Here is a 23,355-nt window from a genome sequence, read left to right as displayed (position 1 = left end):
TACTTTTCTGTTCCGACCTCACTGTGGAGAAGCTGGGTCTATCACACACCTTGTATCTGCCTTTCTGACAGCAGACAACATCTCTCACGGATTGCTCTTGAAGAAGGTATCGCTTGGTTGCTCACCTAAACTAATCACTATCTGCTTAGACATCAGTCACTGGTTCAAAGAGCAGTCACCAAATTGACTTTATCTGGGCAGCCCCAAATTGATTTTCGTAGCAAGGCACAAGTAATTCTTCACTTTGTTCAGAAATAAATAAGCTCAGCTGAACTTCCTATTTTTTACTTAAGCTACAAAAATACAGCTTTCCCTAGGTGAATATTTTAAAGCTATGTCTTTATAGGGAAGATCAACTGTTCAGATATGCCAAGGACTTGGCAGCACCTGTTTTTGGTTACTCCAAGCAGAGCTAAAATTACATGGAAAAAATTGCTTAGACTTGTTACTACTCCCTGGTTTGGGTCCCAAAATTTAAGGAAAGCTCTAGTTTCTGCTGTACAGGGACAAAGGTCTTTTCCCTGACTGGATCCCTGTACTTCAAGGTTCATTCAGAAGTTCATTTCTGTCTACAGTAACTGGGATCACCTGATCAAGAAATTTAACAAATCTGTGTAACAGAGCAATATTTTATATACAACTTGATTGTTATGACAGGACAAATGTTATCATTCCTGTCGTATCAGTTAATAAAACGGTCGTACAACTCATCCCCAGGCCACCGTTTTGTAATTAAAATAATTGGTCAGTGGGTGGCAGACTTGAACTGAGTTTATTGAAATATTTTGGAAAGACTTCTCTTATAAGTTGGATTTTCTGGTTAATACTGGAAAATTCTCTCTGTATTTTTCAACATATCCAAGAACAAAGAAAAGTTTTGCCTAAAATCATGTCTGGTGTTATGCTTAGAACCAGTAATTCCTAAAATTAGGCACAGAGTAGTACTAAGGCTGTATGTGACCAAAGTATTCTCTTCACTCTCTCCTGCTTAGCCTGGTGGGATAACCTGGAATAGCAGATGATGATATAATAATAACAATAATAATAATAATAATTATTATTATTATTATTATGTGAACCTAACAAGTGCCATGTTGGTTAAGCCAAAAATAGTAACAAAGATGGGGTGACCACAAATTATTTATATTATGTGCAACAGCAACAGATGACTTCTAATAAATTAAAACTTCTTCTGGTCCTAAAATTTACCTACTGGACTGCAGTTTTGAAAATAACAAATTGCTTAGCAGTTCTTGCACATCTGTTATCTGTGACTTTCAGGTTTTGGTGGAAGGTATGCAGTTAGTATCAAATGCAGTGCCCTTAATAGTCATATATACTTACTAATCTACAGTAGTATTAGTTACCATATTTTTAAAAAGAAGCTGATGTACAAGTGGAAGGATATAAATTATTTTTATAAAGATCAGTAACATTTAAAATTCAGACTTCTAAATATTTTCTAAAGAAGTCAGAGTTTACTCTCAACCTAACTTTTTTTTTGGTCTTAGTCCTCCCTCTGTCACGCTGTTTCCATTTTATCCAAGGGAAATCCTTGGTTTTTTCATTATCCCATAGTACCATTAAATGCCGACTGTGTTTTGTTTTGCAGAGTCCTGTCCTCCAGTATCTGTATTATCTTGCACAAATACCCATTGCTATGTCTCCACTTAGTAACAACAGCCTATTCCTGGAGTACTCAAAAAATCCCCTCCGGGAATTTCTACATAAGGGACTTCATGTCTCTCTCTCCACAGATGATCCTATGCAGTTTCATTATACAAAGGTAAGAATTGCAAAAAGCACTTGTCTTTAAATTTGGCAACAGTACCACACAGGCGCAGAATGACCTGAAAGCTATTTTATATCATTGCTTAGGATAATACAGTTTCATGTCTTTCAGTCACTTCATTCATTCTTCTTCCTCATTCTCAGTCTACTACTCACTGTTAGGTTTCAGAGGGAAATGTCTGATTTCCTAATTATGTTTCTTTTGTACTCTTGCCTCTCCAGTGTTGGCTGTTGAAGTATAGAATGAAGGATGAGGCTGAAGGGAGGTTTGAGCCTTCATAAACAATCCTCTAGAGTGCCAGGAAAGTCCAGTTTCCTTACTAATTAATCTGGGGAAGTACATTACAAAAACACAATGTGGAATCTCTGAGATGACGTATGAGCGGTTTGCTCAGTGAACTGAAACTGATTCTTGCCCTTGGGTGGCCTGGCAGGACAGAAATGCCTGGTCACTGCTTTCCATGCCCCAGTTTTGTGGTTGGCACTGACGTGAGTCATGCTGTGCCCTAGAGGGGCCTGTCCATTGCTCAATTGTCTGTGATCTGAAGACAAGCCGAGCTCTGGTGTGCTTCACCCAGGCTTGCTTCTGGCCTGTGACATGTCTCTGCTAGAAAAGACAGAGCTTTTGTGGGGGCTTTTTGCACGGCTGTAATGCAGCACCAGCCGAGTTACATGTAGTGTGAAGCTCCTCAGCTGTGACAGCCCACTAGAGTCAGACCCAACCTCCACGTGCGGAAGGTCAGAAGTGAGAAATTGCCCTGCTATCTGTCCATGTACGTATTCATTAAAAATTTAGGACTAGATCCTCCAAGGTGTTTATATACCCTGGGATCTCGTTTGAAATTGCCTAATAAATGCCTCTAAGGATCTGGACTGCAGGCTGCAATTTCTTAGACTAAGATAACTGGATACCCGATGCCTATTAATTATTTAAGAGTTGCCCTTGGGAAATTTGAAATAAACAATTCTGTTCATTACTAATTTTGATGTTAAAGTCTTAAACCTCTAATTTTTCACAGCTATCTAAAGAGCATGTGTAAGAGCCTTAATTAGTAATGAGTACACATCGCCATTTACATCTTGTTTACATATAATTTAATATTAAACTTATTTTGGTGATACAGGAAGCTCTCATGGAAGAATATGCTATTGCAGCCCAGGTGTGGAAACTAAGTACCTGTGACTTGTGTGAAATAGCAAGAAACAGCGTACTACAGAGTGGATTGTCAGATAAGGTAATTATGGCCGAAAAAATCTCTTTTGTGAATATTAGGGCATGTAGGAACTGCGAAGTCAATAGTCTAAAAATTGAATAGTAAGTGCTTGTGTGATGTATTTGTGCACATCCCTATCCTCTTTTCCAGAAATATTCACAAACTATCTGCAGTCTTATATTAATAAAAGTATTAATGTTACATTTTTCTTCATTAGCTTTGTTTTGGCATTCCCAAAACATGTAGAGAGATCAGGTGCCTGTTTATACTCAGTTCTGCCTCCAGTCCCAAACTTTTAATTATTTGGGTGATATCCCTTTGCCAGTAATTTTATACATCATGTCTTGCATTGAGTAAAAACAAACCGCCTGTCATAAGCAAGTCATGTTTTTGCTTAGAAGGGAGTACTAAAGAAAATATTCTGGTTTGGATATGCAGTCAGATTAGATTAAATTCCCTTTTGGCTTTAAAATTCTATACATCCATGGCTTTCTCTAGGATTTATTTTAGAGCATCCTCTCTTCAGTGTCACTTTCAAACATTCCTCTCAAGGAGCTGGTATACGAGGGGGCTTTACGAGTATATTTCATTGTTCCTTCCAATATTCTCTAGTGACAACTACTAATTTTCCTCTTGTGCAACATTTAACTAACAAAAGAAACCTACGCCTCTTCTTGACCTCTCACATGAAAGATGCAGAAGTGAAGACGGAACACTAGCACAAAGGGTTTTAGCAAGCCAGACTGAGTGCACTGCTGAGTATATATATTATAAATAAAAACTTTGGCCTTAAAATCTACAAATCTGGTTAAGACTCAGCTGGCCAGCTGGTTGAAGCAGCTCTTTTCACTTGCACTGGAGTCATTCAACTAACAAATCCTCAGTTATACAATAAATCAAAGCAGTTGAACTGATTTCTTCCTTTTTACTTTTAATCCCGTTCACAGGAAAAACAGAAATTCTTAGGGGTGAATTACTGTAAAGAAGGGCCTGAGGGAAATGACATTCGAAAGACAAACGTTGCACAGATCCGGATGGCCTTCAGGTACGAAACACTGTGCAATGAACTTAGTTTCCTGTCTGATGCTATGAGAACGGAAGAGATTACTACTCTGTCAAAGTAGTTACAAACTCAAAGAAACCAGAACATTTCACTCCTAAGCAGGATAAGATGCTAATTAAGATTGAATCGTCTGTCTTTGATGATACCGAGGCATAACTGAACAGTACGCAGAAAAATAGAGTACCTATGGAAGGTAAACAGCGCTTGCTGTTATCTTTTATTGCATTGTTCTCATTGCAAAAATTTCAGTTTCTACAATTATTAGGCTTTGTAAGATTGCTGTAAATATTAAACGCCAATTCGGAATCATGTAATATTTGTTTCATACTGTCTTAACCATGCACTATATTGTAGTTTGGAAAACAAGAGAGAATATTCATAGCGCATCTGTGATGTGCACCTTAGGATTCTGCAGATGCTGACAGTAGCCATGCACCTGTTTTTGTCCTGCTCCTCTCAGTAGCAGTCATGGCATTTAGCACTTGTAAGTTTAACCCTTTATTCATTAGCTGTTTGTATGGGGTGCATAATTTTGAGGCTACCCTTTCATTCTGGAACGTGTTCTGACACAGTTTTTATCTTAATGTTTCAGCAGTTATACTGGAAAACAAGAAAAAACAAAATCCTGTAGTCTTGCTTAATGACTAATTAATTACTTCCTGTTGTCATGTAGGATGTCTGTGAAGAACAGGAGATTAATGCTTTTTAATCTAGTAAGTAGAAAACATTGTGTCAAAATCATCACCACTGTACACTGTACTAGAGTCTAATTATATCATGAAAACTTTGCCTTGAAAGTTGAGAACACTTTTTTATTGCTTTGTAATGGGAATATGTGGCTATGCCGGTTCAAATTACTTGGAAATTTATGCAGATAATTCTGGTTGCATGTAAAGAGAAATTTTTTACTTGAACAAAGGAAGTGTTCTTATGAATCAGTGGTAGAAACTCCAGACTTAAGTTCTGGTCCTACTTCTGACATATTTTTACACATTTGTGTTAGTTTGTATTTTAGTCAATTAGAGTTGAATGAGAAGTCAAACTGTCTATTTATACAGAAGCTAGCCCACTTCAAATATGTCATTTCAAATCATGTTTCGTTAAACTTTTTATTTATTATGATGGAGTGGCTAGTAAAATACAGCTACTGGAATATTTATCACTTTTTTTTTTCTTTTTGATCATCCTTAAGACAGTACCACTCATTCAGAAAGGATTAAAGGTAGTAACATGATAGCATCTATGTGTCGTAGAACCTGCATGTAGTTTCACACCAAATAAAACTTAAGGCAAGGGGCAGCACAGGATGTTGATGCCTTTAAGTCCAACGTCACACTACTTAATTTGAAGGCCTGTAGTCCCTAAGCTAGGATTGTGACCCTACAGTTGAAGATCTGACATCATACCGAGGGAGGTTAGGCATCTTGGAACAGTAATTCAGAATTAATGCATAAAAAGCAAATAACAAATACTTGCCAATCAAGCCTCACTAGACCTAGAACCCTGCATGTTTTACTACATCAGACGTCTTGTTCCACTTGTATTTCTTAGGCCAGGCCCAGGATGATTCGAGGGCTGGAGCACCTCTCCTATAAGGAGAGGCTGAGAGAGCTGGGGCTGTTCAGCCTGGAGAAGAGAAGGCTCCAGGGAGATCTTATTGCAGCCTTCCAGTACCTAAAGGGGGCCTACAGGAAGGACTTTTTACTAGGGCATGTAGTGACAGGACGAGGGGGAATGGATGTAAACTGGAAGAGGGCAGGTTTAGATTAAACATTAGGAAGAAGTTTTTCACTTTAAGGGTGGTAAGGCACTGGAACAGGTTGCCCAGAGAGATTGTTGAGGCCCCATCCCTGGAGGTGTTCAAGGCCAGGCTGGATGTGGCCTTGGGCAACCTGGTCTAGTGGGAAGTGTCCCTGCCCATGGCAGGGAGGTTGGAACTCGATGATCTTCAAGGTCCTTTCCAACCTAAACCATTCTATGATTCTCCTGGGGCTCAGGCACCTACACCCTTCCTTTCAAGAGCTGATCAGGTCTCACTTTCCTTTGTAAATGCTGCCAGAAGTAGCAGTGGTGACATCACCAGTACCAAACGACTCATTAATGGCATAAATGTATATATGCATTGAAGACATACACTCTCTCCTCAGGCTGTGGCAGTTCAAAGCAATACCTACAAGGAAGCTTTTTTAATGCACCTGCTGTTCAGAATGGTGATTGCAGGGAAATGGCACCAAAGTAAGGGAAGGAGGAGTTCCCCATCACCTCCTATAGATGTGCAGCCCTATAAGAGAGATTAATGCTACAGCAGCCTAGAAGTAAGGCTGCTCAGAGGGAGACCAAGGCATGGGAGGAGTTCTGGCCATCCAGTCTCCTTTACAGTTAGCCAGGGTCATGCAGAGAGCTGCAGTGATTGCTGATGTTCTTCATCTGGAATATGGTTACAGACAGGTGGTGGGAGACTTGACTCTAGCTCTCCAGTGACCTAGCCTAACATCTGCAGTGTTCAACTAGTGCCAGATTTTGTATTCCTTGCGCAGCTAAAAATTGTGTGAAACCATGCTACACCACTCAACTGTGTGATAATAAAATTGTCCAAAGTTCTTAGCCAACAATGCCTACTGGCCTCACTGTTAGAAACTTTAGTGGCTCATATAATGCATTATCAGAATTGGCAAGTGTAATTTTCTTAGGATGAAGTCTGAAAATGGTGGGTCCAGCATTTTAGCTGCATAAAATGCAGATGCCTTGTTTTCATTAGTACAACTTACTAATAAGTTGTTATCAACACAATATTATTTACCTGAGAAAAGCATCCGTGTCCAGGCTAACTAAGCAACATGCTTGGTTTGAAGAATTTAAATTGGAAGTATTGTCATCTGATAAACATTGTTTTACATGGGTTGTTTCACCTGAAGAGTGCTATTAGTGCTGCTTTTGCTGCTACTTAGATTTTTTAGGTTTTGTAATGTTATACCAAATTCATGTATGTTTCATACCTTTCTTTACCTCAAGCACATCAGGTTCTAATAAGTCTGTAGCTCTTATTAAAGAATAAAAAAAAACCAAACACACCTGGATTTGAATATTCAGTTAATGGAAGTAATCAGGATTTTGACAATAACAACAATAACACAAAAGTGGCTGTGACCACAGGTTCTGCTTTCTGTGCTTCCTTGTGTGCTGCTTTTAGGGATATATTGAGCTAAAAGTATTATAATTTAGGGAAAACAACGTCCTTTCAAGCTTCCACTCCTACGTCTGTTTTGGTCATCTTTTAATTAGGCAAAAGTTATTCTCAAGTTCAGTTCTTAAACTTCAGCTTCTTTTGTTTTTTTTTTAAAGTTGCACTTTGGTTCTAATGTATGGCTGTTCAAAATAACCTTGTAGTCTTAGGCTATGTACGTAATGAAGGGCAGACCCAGTGTTGAAGTGTTACTGACATCCAAATTACTGTTGTACACACTCACTCAAATGCAAGACAAGGCAGTTGCTGATCCCCCCCACCACTGTTGAGATCAAACCTGGTTACACCACAGCTTGTGTGTTACTCAAAGAGGAAGGGACTAGAATATCATTGTGGGTGGTGACTGGGGCAGGTGCTGCTTCAGAATCAGAGAATATCCTATTTTGTCATCATTTCATTGGTGCTGAGGTTCAAGCATTATTCAAGACTTCCTTAAATCTGAGCATTTTACACTTTCACCTAAAATGGTTAATTATGGTTATGTGATGTTTACAACATATCTGTCTGAACAATTTCTAGTGATGCTTTTCCATGCTGTTATGTTACTTTAGCAAACCTAAGGCATTTGCTTTGACACTAGATAATACAATTTTTTCTCACCCCAGAGCTACCTTATCTTTTCATATCATTGTTCTTTACTTGTGGCTAAACCTTCCTGTTCTGTTTGCCTAGTTAAAATCTTAGTCTGAAAAAGGTGGGTAGAGGGAGGGATGTCTGTAAAAACTGCTTTTTCTTTCTGTGCCTGGGTTAAATGATGTTTATCTTTTGCCTCTTGTGGAAGCATTAAACATTACACTAATAAATAAATTATAAATGAATATTGTTAGGGTTTTTGCGTGTGTGTATCTTTCAATACAATTGTAGCTGCTCAAAATCTCCACATTTAAATAGAACTAAAAACCTATGCAATTAAACTGTTAGCAGTACAGAAGCCTGTACCAAAATTAAGGACTACCATAGCATGAAAATGGAAAAAAAAACCAAACCAGCAGAGCCAGAGAATATAATAAGATTTAGGAGAAGGAGCTAAAAGCTTAGCTGCCTTAGAGCAATTCAGTGTTAATGAAAACCAACTGTTCTAATTTGTTTGTTAAGGCCAGAAGACCTGAGTCCTGAAGTGAAACTGTATTGCAGGGCTGCCCTCGCTCTCCCTTGGTGCCCTGGTTCCCTGCTCACCCAAACTGGGCATCAGGGTAGGGCACGCGGCACCTCCTCCTGATCCTGGAGCCTCATCCTTATGTTAAACTGAGAGTCAAAACCCCTGAATTTGGGAACAGGAAAGCAGTTCTGACACACACAGTTGAAACAATTTAAGCAGTACACAGAACAGCCAAAAAGAACACAACTAAGAAGCCAACAACTGTCAAATTGAAATAAATAGTTAATATCAACATAGACATTCTGCTACAGTCAAGATATATTTCCTTTTTGAGGAAAAAGTTTAACACAAATTACTTTCTTCAGTAGGAAACGTAATGAAGATTTTTAGATGAAGATTACAATGTGTGTGTCTTTCTGTACACAAACCTTTTATTTCTGTACATGAGCAGCACTCATGAAGCACAAGAGTACAGTGAATCTGTACCTGAAAAACATGTATTTGCCCCCTATACCTCTCAAAGCACTAAATATAAATGTTAAGCAGCATATAGTATATATAATAGTGAGACACCAACACCAGTAGCTCATTCACCATGGCTAATGGGTACCATCTCACAAAAAAATATTTTTTGGAAGGTCTATTAAAGTGGGTTGGAATCACATTAGCACAGAAGCAGAGACTGTTGTATCAAAACCCTACTTTGTTCCACATACAATCAAATTCCAGAAAGGCAGGTTTCTGATTCTGACAAATTTAAGCTTAATTCATAAAAACACCTTGTATTTTCAAGTAGCACTTTGAACCAGAGAAGAACGCTCATTTTATTACCTGTTGGATAGTATTCTTCATTCCACCCAACTAACAGTGGGCAAAGTTCCATCCAAGTTCACAAAACTGGTACTTTTTTTTTCATTTCAGGCCTATAAAACCCATGCCTAGCGTTTAATATTTTAACCTTGATAGTTAGGTTAGTGAGGTAAGCAATAGGTCAGCAATCATCTGCTAATTAACATCTTGACAGCTCATATACAAAAGCAGAACGTGTTGTCAGATCCGTCACAGACATAGCATTCATTGGGATGTGGCTGGTTCACCGCAAAACACATTATCTGGTGAGCGTACACTTCAGTTACCGGAAAAGAACACTGTTCCGTGCTACACATAGCAACAGGAAAAGAATGTTCAGTCTTTAGAGCATGTTGCTGTATGATAAATTCTAGGCCTTAGAACCAAACATCTGAAGAAATGACAACTAAGAAAATTCAGTTTTGAAATTACTGATTTTTGAGACACACAAGAAAGCAGAATTCCATTCACCCACTTAAAACAGGTGAGGATAAAACCTTATGGTAAGTTATCTTCAAGAATGGTTTAACAACAGAAAACCAAAAAACCTAATTCATTACTGTGGTATTAGTCACAATATTACTTCCATTACAGAGCACGTGTATTTGGTGGATACAAAATTAAAGAATTATGTATATGCGGTGTCAAGAATTAAGGCCAGACAGGTAAAACATACAGCTCCCACATATCTGGCACACACAGCTACACAGGGATGGCATTTAACAGTTCAGCTCAAACCTACAGCACAGAGATCTCACTGACTGCCTTGTGTTTCCAGAACTGGAATGAGTATGGATTAGAAAACCTTTATAATTATACACAGAATTCTCTTCAAAGGAAAGGTATACAAGTTAAATACACCAATTCCCACTAAAAAAAAAAGAAACACGCACATTACATTAATATGGTGTCTAAACCTGAAACTTAGTAAATATAAACATCTGTGAATTCCTCAAGTACACCTACCTCCTGTCCTGTCTGTCAACTGGCAAGTTTTCCAATTTTAATTTCCTGATCTGCTACTGAATTCCTCTCTCATTTCTCACTTGGCTTCAAAAGATCCAAGCAGATAAACCAAGTAACTAGACGGAGGAAACAGTTACATTAATTATATATTTCAATTCTTATTAGAAAACATGAAAAATCTGAGAATACTCCAAACCTTAGCATTCTTAAGCTTTAAAATACTATCAGAAACATGATGGAATAACTTGGGGAAAAAGTAAATCACAGTTCTCTGGAAAACAACAAAAAAAATTCTTTCCCCAAAGAAACCTGCTCCTCAATACTGTCCTTTTAAGTAGAGTTGTTTGTTTAATTTTTCCCATCATTGCAGAATGTTCCAATTTATTTGTTTTAACAAAAGAAATATAGAAGAATCAGAGCGAGCCTTTTTTGCAGGACTGCATTTAAGCCACCTTGTTAATATCACACTTCAAACCTTAAGAGACATCAGGCTCATAATAGCATACTTTGAACCACACCACCCGTACAATTGAATTATATTTAGATTAAAATTCAGGTTTCAGACTTTTGTGGTATTAAAGCCAAGAGATTCCTTAAGCTTAAAAGAACTTTGACGTTTCTTCCAAAGCAACTTTATTGCACAATTCATACACAAAGTTTAATATACTGGAATGTCCTTAGCTATTAATACAATCTATAATGTTTAAATTGCTATTTCACATTAAACCTGTAAGAAATCTTCACTTAATGCAAGAAAGTTAAGTTTGTTCTAATGCCCCCCACCAACAGCTATTCGTAGCAATTCACATTTTCAAGGTCTAGCTTCTGGAACTCATTGTTGTGTCCCTACCAATACGGTTCCTTTTCCTTTTCCAAAACTGTTTGCTAAAGGTAGCACTTCAGACTAGGTAATACCAACCAGTACCATATTACTAGTTTTTTAGTGTTAACGTATCTATTATCCCATATAACATACAGTACATATATTTTACAAGGCACACATTACAGTACCTACATCACAGCAGTGTGAATTACAGCAACTTAATTAAAAAAAAAAGCTGTACAGAATACAAAGTTTACTTTTTCACTATTTAAATATTTTTTGCCTTAGTTTATATTCTAATTGCAAGTGTCATTATGCTGCAATTAACAACCTGTTTGCATCATTACAAAATTACATTTAAAGAAGTTCATGTAAGTGCTCAGCAGAAAGTCAACTTATAAAATCTCAGTTCAGAAGTATAATTCTTGAAATACTTGAAAAATAAAGTTAGCTTGAAGCTTTAATTTAGACGCTCTTTCTGTTCCAGTGATATAAAAAGTTTAAAAAATTCAGAGGTTATTTTAAAGTTCTGAACACGGAATGATGCAATCTCAAAAAGCAAACAGAAACTAAACTGGTGTGTGATTAGAAATATTTGCAAATATTTTAATGGAAAATCCCTGACCAGTAACAATTTTCAGCCCAAATAATAATTGCCTTTATGCAACCAAACAGTCCATATATTTTCTGAAGAATATCTCATTGATATCAAAGGATTAACAAAGGGAAAAAATTAGTTCTAAGCTATATACATTCATAAATGGATTTTTCAATAGTTAAATACAGATTTACACACTAAGCCATACTGTTTTTTAGATGATACACACCAGGAGAGTACGTTGCTTATCTGTCGTAATGTCTGTGATAAATTTGACAACTGTGCCATAAATCAAGCTCAAATGGGTGCCATATGCTATGCACATTCCTTAACGAATGGAAGTATAAAAGAGAAATTCCCAAGATCTGGTCCCCGATATAGTCATACTATTTTGTAGCCAATTAAGAAAAATAATCCAAATGTGCATATCTATGTGTGCATGTCTTTTAGTTCAGAACCTGTGATAAAAGGCCTTAGCCTTATGGCATCATCGAATCTTAATAAGTATGGTAATTAAAAATGCAGCCTTACAGTAAGCAAGATTTTTGCTGATATTCCCTTGAATGCTGCACTTGAGTATTTCTCAGTCAAGAGCCTCAAGTTAAGAGTAGTAGTTGTTAATATATATTAAAAAAAGCCTTAACTAATTCTCTACAATAGCAGTTGATTTCCATAACACTATTTATGCAAAAGAGGCTTAAGATGGGTTTCCTGAATACGAACAATTTACTTTAGACTGTCTAAACTTAGTTCTTCAAAGATTTCCCTCTGCTAGACACAAAAATACACTGTTGCACTCCAGTTGTGATACTCCTTTTCCCAAGTTGCCACATGCACATCTCACTGCAAGCAACATTATTATTGAAGTAGAAGTTTCTCTCTGCTACATAAAAGCATATTGCACTTGTAGATATAAAGCACAGCACCCTGACTTAGATTATCACCTTATAACTCTTCGTACACTTATACTTCTGATTTCAACACTTCAAAAACTCAAGGGAAGCAGATAAATCCACAGCATCAGACTAAACTACACCTTAACTGCTAATTCAAATAAAGTCATTCTCTTCAGATATGCCTAATGTTTAAAAAAAAATTTGGCTGTCCGTGATTAAAAAACTACAAAGAAACTGATTTACTTTTTTTTAGGATTGTGTATGAAACTGTTTAATGTTTCCAAGCTAATAAGACTGTTCTAAATATCATATTTTAAAAAAATATTCTAAGAGATAATCTTGTTAGAAGAATAAAGGGAGGTGCACAAGTACATTTACAGAGCTGCCTACACTCTCCAAAACAGATTTAAAATAATTAATACTAAAACTCCTAACAGATCAGATTGAAATCAGTATCTGTAAACACTAAAAGCAGCAATAACTGGCTACTGAAGAACAGGCAGTAGGACACCTTCAAGTTTCAGCAGTAAAATTCCAAAAATAATCCCTAGTGCTAAATCAACTTTATTCACATTTGTCATAAAACGAAAAGGGACTGCTTTTAAAGATAAGCACTGTGAGGTCAAGCCATCTGACACAGTTCATCTTCTGTAGCAGTGCACTGTGATGTTCAAACAGCAGTTAGCAGTTGTGCTGTTATAAATTGCTTTGAGTAGTCGAACTGTTAATTAGTATCAAAAGTTGTTGTTAAAATAAGCTTTCTTAATGATCCAAGAGTTTACTGAAAGTACAGATTAATAATTAAGACCGCACACACATACGGTGTTTTATAAGGGCAGCGTAGATTCACAGCAGCCAAGAAGAGAAGTAAAGACAGACCATGGATGAATGACAACAAGAGGTAAAAACAGACGTTTGTTAAAATGAAAGCTTCAAGTGCTTCTGCTGTTACCAGCTTGTTGGCCAGTGTCAGGGTCTGTGAGGCTGGCCCACTTCATCTACCATGTTAAGTATATAAGTAGCAACATCATCTTCTGTAGGTGCCTCTGAGACCACCCAAGAATCACTTGCCCCAGTCACTTGCCGACGGCAGACAGGACAGCTTCTGTGACGATCACTCCTGTTAGGAAGCCAGAGAAATGAGTATTTTTCATTGACGGTTTCTTCCTGGCCAAAAAAAAAAAAAAAAAAAAAAAGCCAAAAGAGCCCCCAAATAGAAAAAAACCCAACAAACAAACAATCGAAATCAACAAACAACCCAGTGAGAACTTCAAGAATGATCAGGTTAACTGGATTAGACCACCTATATATTTTTTGGTTTGTTTAAAAACTTTTTCTTTGTGAGGAAGACTTGCCAACAATTCTGAATGTAGCTCCATTCTTTGAGTGATAAATTTGGCAACACGTTCCTTATAATCAAGTTTTCTCAGGTTAAAGAGAATGCACCTAGCTTTCTAGTCCAGAAAGCTTAAATGGAAATCCATGGTCTAAATTAATTCTTCCTATCTTCAGATACTCAGCTGAGATACTTCAGAAACCAGTCCCCATAAGCTTCCCATATAAAGAGAAAAAAGAACCCCTTTCCAGCATCATTCAGCCCACTGAAGTTTAGAACTGGTCCCTCCACCAACTAACTCAAGGGTCCCAAACAGTTATGCTTCTGAGCTGGGAGCCTCTGTTTTATGTCTAGGTTAAGAAGAGATGAACCTTAAAAATTGAATACCAAAAAAAGAATGCTACAGCAGGAACATAGTTAAGAGTTCAGCTGATTCATTAACCAAAGCAGAATATAACCCACTCTCCATCAGTTGCTAAACTAAGCCCTGTATTGCTGACAGATGTTAAAAGATATTTCCAAAAAGAGAGATGGATGGTTATACTCTGAGATCCAGCAATTTTTACTAGGTGTTTTTTCCTTGTGGGAATATGGTGTTACAAGAGTAACTTCCTTGATAAGCCTTTGAAAAAGCCACAAAACAAATTCTTATGCACAAATTACATGACTCGGGTGTAAAACCATTTGCATTAACTAATCAAAAAAAGCTTTTAATTGAGAATATCGGTACCACCTAATGCTAGACTGCCAGAACGCCTGCCCAATCCTTGTAGGTTTTCTGCATGGTCAGAGAAGAGCTACGCTGCTCCACAAAGCAATTTTTCTCTCTCAGTTTTCTACCAAATGGTATATCAGACAGATGCAGAAGCTGCAAAGCTGTTCAGTTTACTATGAAGCTGCACATATACTGTAAGATACGTTATACATAAATTTGAAGGAGTTGCTACTGAGAAGAAATCTTTTCCTGGAAAAGTCTGATATATTTAAATTAGTAAATTGTATGCTATTTATTTCAAGTGAAAGCATAATATATGGAAAAAAATCCCTCTGTTAGTTATTTCCCAAGTTATTTTTCTTAGTGATAAGACAGTCCAACTTGTCTTCAGATTTGCATAGTCTTACAAACTATTGATTTCCTTAAAAAGAAGCTTTTCGTGAGATTTCGTGAAGCATAGCATGCCAGCATCAGCATATACCCTGTCTTTTCTAGCTTTGGAGCAAGAATATTTTAATTTTACAAGAACAGAGATAAGAAATTACAAAACAAATGCTGAAAAGCACTGTCACACCTCGTTTTCCAAAATTAAATTCTTCCTAGGATGTTTACAAATTCTGAAATCTTTCTTTCCTTCTGCTGCAGTCTGATTTTACTCAAGCTTGTTATGTACCATATGTCCATTAGGTTGCAAATATCTTCAGACATTAAATTATATGGGAACCAAGAAATCTGTCAGACCACACTGAAACATGCCAGATAAACACTACATACTATAAAATAATGAATATCCTTTAATATGTATTACCATTTATCAATGCATTTCTGGCAGAAACTGTGAGCACATGGCAGGATTAAATCAGCACGCCCATCCATGCAGATGCAACATTCTTCTTCATCTGTCAACTGTTTAACCCTGCAGAAGAGAAGACAGTATTTTCTTCGAGATAACTACTAAGTTTTATATTTATGCCCTTGTAATCACACTAGTTACTACATTTTTCATATTAATTAGTGATGGACAGAAAGAAACACCTGTGCTTATCTGCAAGGAACATGTAATTTTGTGAATGGACTAATTACATCAGACAATGTCAGCAGACATAGCCTCAAGCCACCAACAAACAGCAGTAAGTGAACTAAACTAAGTTAGAATGCGCATTTATTTTTTGTGTCATGTGGTGCTTTTGGTGTTGCAAAGGGTTATGCAAATCTTTTTTCATATCAACAAGGAAGTGTAAGAAGTTGTAACTTGTATATCACATGACTGGGCAAAAAGAACAGGAAACACTTTACAATAAAGGCAGAAGAAGAATCTCCCTTCTTTTCACAGAGTGTCAGTCTGAACTATTACATAATGAACTCTGTCAAACTTCTGTGTACTGGCTTATATCCTAGATAAAAATATGCATGTTGAGAGGATGGCTACTAGAATGCATGTTCACTAATTTCACATGCCATCAAAATGCCAAGAGCTAAACTGCTCATTAGATTGAAAAGGTTGGTTTTAGCTTGCAATACAATCCTTGATTGTTCCTCCAAATTAAGACTCTCCCTCAAATTGAGGGTTACCACAGCTTTTCCAGTTAAGCTTCTGGGTGTTCTTGTTGAGGTAAAAAAAAAAAAAAAAATATTGAAAATTAGATCACACCCCAGGACAGACATTTTCATTTACGTGTATTCAATTTTTCCCCCAAATAACAGGTATCTGTATCAAAAGTTCCTAACAGTAGTATCTCAAATATTTGCATTATCAAGACTTTTCAAGTGTGAAAAGGTGCGGAGAATCCTCAGCTTTCACTGCTCTAACTAGACATGTCAAGTTCCCTTATTTTATAGTCATGGCTCATTTCCAAGACAGCCAACTAAGTGTTCTGAAATTTTTAGGTTTTCCAAAAGTCCTGACTTTGGAATCCCTTTCTGTGACTTAGGGCAGAGGTAGCATTCTAGAAAGAATGACTTCTCAGGAGACAGCCCACCTTAATGACTGTTGACCAGACTGTTTTTGCTTAGGTATCTTGGGAGCTGGTCAAATACAGAGTAATTTTTTTAACTGTACAGATTAGCCAGCCAATAAACAGCAATTAGCACCCTGTTTTATTCTTCGGTAGGTCCTTGGGGTTTCCTTTCAATTTGCTTTTTGAGAAATTACTTTAGAATGCTAGGAGATTTTTTTTTTGTAGAATTACGGATGGTGATTTGCACACAGTGAGGGCAACAGTTTCCAAAAAAAACCTTTTGATTAGCTCACTATGTTCTTTGGACCTGCTCCCTTTAATTTCCCTTCCCCATGCAACTCTAGTACTAACCTTTGATAACACTTCAATTTTTGAGATTTGCTGTTGTATATACAAGCAGTTATATTTAAAACGGATGCCATATTTATAAAGTTTTTGGAACCTACGATTTAGCCATAGGACTAAGTTTCTGAAGAAATGGTAAAATACAAGAGTGACAAACTAAGGAAATGCTTGTCTCTTCATTATCAGAAAGCATAAAACACAGATAATTTGGAATGCTCCAAAAAGGAAGTGGATGTTCTGGAGCAATGGGTGTTACTCCAGTGGAAGAAGTTAAGATAAGAAGAAGAATGAAACAGATAATATTTGCTATTTTTGGACAGTGACAGCTCAGCTGAGAAATGTCTAAAGGTGAGGAGAATTTAGGCAAATGGGAGGATATCACAGAAAAACAAACAGAAGATTTCTTCAGTGTAAAGTACTTGAAGGTGCTTCAGCCTGTGTTTTCCTTAATGACTTGAAAAACTTGGATAAGATACAAGCTTACTAAATTCGAGCATATTACCAGCATATTAGAAAAGTATACTTTTTTGTTGCTATTTGTCACTAATACTACCACAAGCAGTGAAGTTTACAAACACGAAGGATGCTCATCGCCCCCATCTCAAAGTGTGAAAACTGAAACTCACCTAGGAAACCTACTCATTGACTTTAGCAATATATGAAGTTGTTTTGCTAAGCATCTGGGGTTTTGTTTCATCTGTTTGTTTGAAGTAAGAGGCCATTTCCAGATATACGTGTGTTCTACCATAACCATGTATCTTTGAGAAAGAACAGGAAACTACGCTTTCCTAAACATGTCCACAATTTGCTACTGAATTCTAGCATTTTAATAACCCACAACAGCCAGTAATTTAAGATTATTTGTTCACAAACAAGAGAAATAGGAAATTAAATGAAAAGAACACATTATGCAATCCACTGACTTAAAACAAAGTGGGCTCTATCTGTAGAATGACAACATAGCTGACCCATTTCTCATTCTAACAGCTGGCCTGTGACATTCTAAACACAGTTAACTAGCTCAGCAACTTGTTTTGATAGAACACCTGGCTACCAGCTCTTCACTGGTTCATACAGAGGACTATAGTACTTACTACTTTTTCTTGTAAACCCTATCTCTACCTCGCTTAAAACCAAGTTAGAACTCTGAACTAATTCAGAAAGTTAAAAGTAAGGAATTACTGGTAGCAACATTTCCACATAGGGAAAGGGTGACAAGCTTCTTGCTGTTACATTCAGTTTGAACAGAAGTTATTGCAGGTGTTGACCTCAGTCTTTTGTTTTTCCTCTAGTTAACAAAGCAGGATGTCAACATGTTCACATTTTTCCAGTCTTACAAGTTAAATTATTTCTATAATTGATGAGTTTCTAGCGGCAACAGATGGGAACCTTCACATGCCAAAACGTAAAAGAGGAAGAGAAAGTTTAAGTGGAACAATAACAAGATTTGTTTAAACAAACACTGTCAAACCCCCTAGATTTGTAGCAGCAGCTGATTCCATTTCCTCCTGTTTCTTTATTCAGGAGATTCAACATATACCATGTTTATATTATAACTGACCATTAAAACGATTGTTCTGAAGCAAAGGTATGGAAACACCAACAGAATTTCACCCAAGCACACCATAGCTCTCTTGGTACAAGAGAAGGCATGCTATTCATGCTTGTGATGATACAAAGTCTGCATCTGCCAAGAGCGTGCAGTTTTGATCATTAGGTGCTTGTAATTCAGGTTTTACACACAACTTCCGAAATATGTACGTTGTAGCTGTGGTCAGAAGCTAGAGTATATCAAAATACCTTCCCATCCACAAGCTGGCCTGACAAGATGACACAGACATCAAACTCTCATCAGCTTCTTCAGAAGTACCACTCTGTGCAAGAACTCCTGCTGCTTGACTGGTGATGTCTTTATAAAGTTGAATGAACTGATACAAGTTCAAGATTCTGGAAGCTTCCACGATGCCACTTGTTTTATTTATCTTTAAGATATAAGAATTGTTTACAATTACGTATCAGATTTTTACTTGACATTGCTCAAAACTCTTTTAATGCACTGCAATTCTCATGGCAGTAGCCACCTTCCCCAGTGTCCATCACTATGTAAGCAAACTGCAGTCTGCTTCAATAAGAGTTAAGACCTGCAAACACAGCTGTTTCATCATGAGGAATACCACAGTTAGGACTATATTTTTAGGGCAAGACAACTACCATCACTACTCAAATGGATTAAGTTGTGAGTACCAACCCAACGCCTAAAAAAATGGGCTAAACTTAGAACAAAGAAAGGAATAATCAGTCAGTTCATATTTGAACTTAAAATAGCCTACAATGATGCCTGTCTTAATGAAAACTAAGAGCGAACAGAAAATTACAAACTGTTAGTTCCAAACAAAGTTTAAGAGCTGGCTTGACTGAAACTGCATGTTAAGATTGCTCAGTGGATTTATGACCATTTAAGGATGTTACTTGATAGGATACAGAGGGGAAAAATCTCCCCATCAGAAAGAGCAAACTTAGTTTGAAGACCGTGACAAACTTACTAAGTTAAACATTTAACTTTTAGATTGGTTTTCTAAGAAATAAGAATATATACAGTTACACTAGCCCAACTAATAATGCTTGGAATTGCTGACTGACTTCTACTACTATCAAACTATATAGTTCCCAGTTTGTTGTACTATTTGATTACCATGACTTGACCTCACAAATCATCTGAATTCATAACTAATGGGCTGTAAGTGCTCCATTGGAAGATATTGTTCCTTTAAACTTAGTTATGAAAATGTTTTCTGTTAACCTGCTTTTTGCAGAAACTTAGAATTTAGACAATTTATCTCACATAGTATCCCTGAATACATCATCTATATCAAAATATATACTCAAAGTATATGCAGCAGGTGTTGGATTTTACCAGTAAAAGTGACAGTACTCAAATATCTGTACACAAAACCCCCACCAAATTAAAATTTTCAACAATCTTACTTTAGTACATATTATCCGAACGACCACCTTCCAGAAGGCAGAAGAATCAGAACCAGGCTGCACTTCAAATAACAGATGTTTGTCTTGTCCAGAAGCCAATTTTGCAGTACTGAAATAAGGAAACATCAGTTTTACATCATGTGCTAGACATGCAAATATCAGCAACCTCAGCCACTGCGGTATTATTTATTGTTCACCTACGTGCTCTTTATCTTTACAGTGAGTTTCTCAATACTGCCTGGAGACATGAAACTAAAGAGTAATGAACTTAGCATGTCATTAAATATACAGTTCATTTCACTTTAAATTGCACAGTAAATTTCAGAAAATGATGTGCAAGTCTTTTGATCCAGCATCAGCAAGCAAGTGTCCTTTAGATATTTTAATTTATATATACTTTCACTGCTTGTTACAGTAATCATACAATCTTGTGGTCCAATCTAAAAAGGTTATTTCCTTACCATGTATGTAAAAAAAAAGGCACGCCAGTACCAACACATGCAGATGAGGTGTATTTTTGTTATTATATATATTAATAATGAAGCAGTCAGGTGTAAGCTTCAGGTGACCCTGAGATTTTGGGTTTTTTGTATTTTTTTTTTAATGGAACACTGACACAAAAGTCTATTCCATAAGAATCAGAACAAGCTATGTTACAAACAAGTTGAAGTAAACACTGTAAAGAAATAATAAAAAAAAAAGCTTGAATAACAATGCTCTTTTGGAGCTAATTATACTGAGATATGCTTAGATTCTCAGGCAAAACACAGAGTAATGTTCTTCAAAATCTATTTATGTGTCTACCCAGAAGACAGCTATCTGTTCTTGAAGGTCATTCATAAAAGTATGGCACTGTACAAGACAATTGCTAAATTGAATACAAATTCACATTATTGTAAAACATCAAACACTACCAAAAGCCACACACTACAATGCCCCTTTTCAGCAGGTACATTTCCACTTCATATCATTTTATACCACAAATACTGGGTAAAAATGACAACTCTGCTTTTTTGTTCATTTCTTTAACTGTCAATGTATCAAACAAACAAAAGACAGGCTATGAAGTCTTAGTTTTGCAGCCTTTTGATTGGGATTATCTTGGTCACTGGATTCAGATAGTAAGGCACATCTCATCTTTAATGAGGAACAGTACTGCATGTCCACAGAAGTGTGAGAGAGGATCACAAAGAGTTCAGGTATTACCTTCCTAGTGTTGCGGTACTGTCTTTATAGGGCTCATATTGCTGCTTCCTATCAAAAGTGACGGGCAGAGAGGAAACAGCACTGCATCTGTAGGTGGCTTGTGGAAGGGGTAAGGGTAAGAGTAAGAGAGACAGGTAACACTAACAAAACGATACTGCTAAATGTCTACCTCTTGTGAACGTCTAAGAGAGAAGCAACACTCGCTGGAAGAAGAGTATTGGAGAAAAGAGAATTTAAGGAGAAGAAACGGCTTTGGGTTTGGAGTGTATTTACAACCATTATAGAAATTTTAAGAACTGATGGGAACATTTCAAAACCAGATGGCCAGTTCTGGCTTAGCCAGCACAGGAGAATATATTGCATACAAGGTCTCTGTAAAACATGAAAAAAAGAAGGAAACAAAGCAAGGCTTACACATCATTAAGTTCAGCTACTCTTCCCAGAAACTCTTCATACGTTAGGAAACCACTTTCTTGAACCAAAGAGGCATGCTTTGCTACTTTTTCTGGCAACTTGTTAATTACAGTTTGTGTGTGGTTTGAAATTTGTTGACCCATGCTGAAGTTCTTCACCTCAGTTCCGTAGAAAGAAGTTCTCATTCACTTGTAGAGACTCTGCTAAAAATATTTTAGAGAGTTACATGTTGTCTGTGAATGGCTACTCCCTCGTTTTCTTTTAGTGTGAGAGTTTAGCTGCCCACTAACCAGTCTAATTACTCTACAATAACACAACTTGAACAGTCAAATCACAAACAAAGCAGAACACTTAGAAGAGACTGGAATGTGGCATTAACAACTTATGAAAAATGTATTATTTTGCTTACGGCAATACTTGTATTAAACAGAGATAATTTTCCAGGGAGATTTTTCAGCAGCTCCAACACACACATATAAATACATCCAATGGAACGGAAAAGAAAATCTTAAGATGACAAAGGCAATTTATGACAATCTTAGTTTTTCCTAAATATCTGTGCATGTGAAAGTCAGAATGTCTCCAAATAAGCATATCAATGTACGTCTATACATAGAAATTACATTAGGAATTAACTTTCTTACATCTGACTGACACTGGCAGATCAAAAGAACTCCCACACCATTCTTAAACTGGTAAGCCAAGAAATCCACGTCAGTATAAACTAATTTAGAAGTCTCCCTATCTGCACAAAACACTAAATTTTAGGATGTGTTACAGAACTGACTTGTTCAAACCTCTCCAACTTCAACTTACTTCACTTTTCCCTCACACTAGTATCTTTTTCCCCAAAAGGGAAGTATCTACCCTAAGGATCTGCTCTGTGCCTTCTCATTCCGCCCTATGCCAATACCTTCTGATTCTGAGTCTTTATCTATCTCCTCTCTTTGATCCCGCTTATTTGCCATGCCCCCCAAATTCCTCTTTGCTCTATGTCTTGAAATAGCAGAGGCACGTGAATTATTTCTATCTGAACAGACTTTGTCACATATAATGCAAACCAGCAGTCTTGCACCCTTTTAAGACTTCTACAGATAGAGGTCTGCGATGGCAAGCTAATTGCAGAATATCAACCTTATCTTAAATACGTAATAATCTGAATCTAGGTGCATTACAAACGCCTTATGAGAGACATCACAGAAAAACAGAACTTCATCCTGCACATATGTATAGCTGCATTTGGGTATAAAACTGTCCAGGAACATGGTCTGCAGCTGTCAAGATCTTGCCACAGTGTAAGAAAAACAGCACACAGAAAGCGAGTTCATATCAGAGCATTACATGAACTATTCCGGTATTTCACACAAGAGAGTAACCTTCCAATTTAATGTGTGACTTTTGACCAATTTCTATTCTTAGACAGATGCGTTCCTGCCCAAGTCACTTTTCTCCTTCCAAATTACCCTCCAATCACCTCCTCTCCCACTATCTAAACCTTGTGTTTGGTGAGCACACGCCCAGAATATACACTTGAAGCACAAACTCTCCACAGCACAACCCTTCACCCTTCTAACACCGCTCATCCCAGGTCTTCCATTTTCGGTGTGTGAAATGGCAGCCTTCCTGAGGGCGCGGGGGCCTCACGGTGTGACCTTACCGAACGGGACAGGTAAGATCGCATCACAGAGAAGTTTGGACAAAACAAAACCCCAACAAACAAAAAAACCACTCTGCAGCGACCTCTGCAGAAATGTTTCCTTTCGTATGTTCTTGGCGATCAGTCACAGACGGGTCGGGTGCACCACGACCTTTCTCCCTTCCCGGCCCTTCCGAAACGAGCCGAGGCGGCGCAG

The 23,355-nt window shown here is 37.2% G+C and overlaps 2 protein-coding genes across 3 annotated transcripts in view; one reads left to right on the top strand and one right to left on the bottom strand.

Annotated features, from left to right (window-relative positions):
• AMPD3 (adenosine monophosphate deaminase 3) overlaps positions 1-4,129 on the top strand; it is a 29,176-nt gene extending 25,047 nt beyond the window's left edge. For both annotated transcript variants that reach the window (XM_009890945.1, XM_009890944.1), the window contains 4 exons: positions 1-106; positions 1,613-1,786; positions 2,916-3,026; positions 3,953-4,129. The exon at positions 1-106 ends at the window's left edge or, in 1 of these variants, runs on beyond it. In XM_009890945.1, coding sequence (XP_009889247.1) covers positions 1-106; positions 1,613-1,786; positions 2,916-3,026; positions 3,953-4,129 — 568 coding nt within the window. The remainder of the gene's footprint in view (positions 107-1,612; positions 1,787-2,915; positions 3,027-3,952) is intronic.
• Positions 4,130-13,357: 9,228 nt separating this feature from the next.
• RNF141 (ring finger protein 141) lies at positions 13,358-21,705 on the bottom strand. Its single transcript, XM_009890942.1, has 5 exons — positions 21,503-21,705; positions 19,883-19,991; positions 18,698-18,879; positions 15,403-15,510; positions 13,358-13,663 (listed from the first exon to the last, which is right to left on the bottom strand). The coding sequence occupies exons 1-5, from the start codon at positions 21,685-21,687 to the stop codon at positions 13,513-13,515; spliced, it is 735 nt and encodes a 244-aa protein (XP_009889244.1). The 5' UTR covers positions 21,688-21,705; the 3' UTR covers positions 13,358-13,512.
• Between the last annotated feature and the right edge of the window lie 1,650 nt (positions 21,706-23,355).

The sequence above is a fragment of the Charadrius vociferus genome, unplaced genomic scaffold, assembly GCF_000708025.1.
Source record: "Charadrius vociferus isolate BGI_N301 unplaced genomic scaffold, ASM70802v2 scaffold248, whole genome shotgun sequence".
Lineage (NCBI taxonomy): Eukaryota > Metazoa > Chordata > Aves > Charadriiformes > Charadriidae > Charadrius > Charadrius vociferus.
This window is presented reverse-complemented; position numbering and strand designations above follow the sequence as displayed.

Excerpts from the sequence above, each read along its gene's own strand:
- RNF141 (XM_009890942.1), bottom strand. The coding sequence starts at position 21,687 with ATGAGAACTTCTTTCTACGGAACTGAGGTGAAGAACTTCAGCATGGGT. Across the intron at positions 15,511-18,697 it reads GCCAGCTTGTGGATGGGAAG|GGTTAAACAGTTGACAGATG; the intron begins GTATTTTGATAT and ends TCTCTTCTGCAG. Across the intron at positions 13,664-15,402 it reads CAGAAATGCATTGATAAATG|GAGTGATCGTCACAGAAGCT; the intron begins GTAATACATATT and ends GCTTCCTAACAG.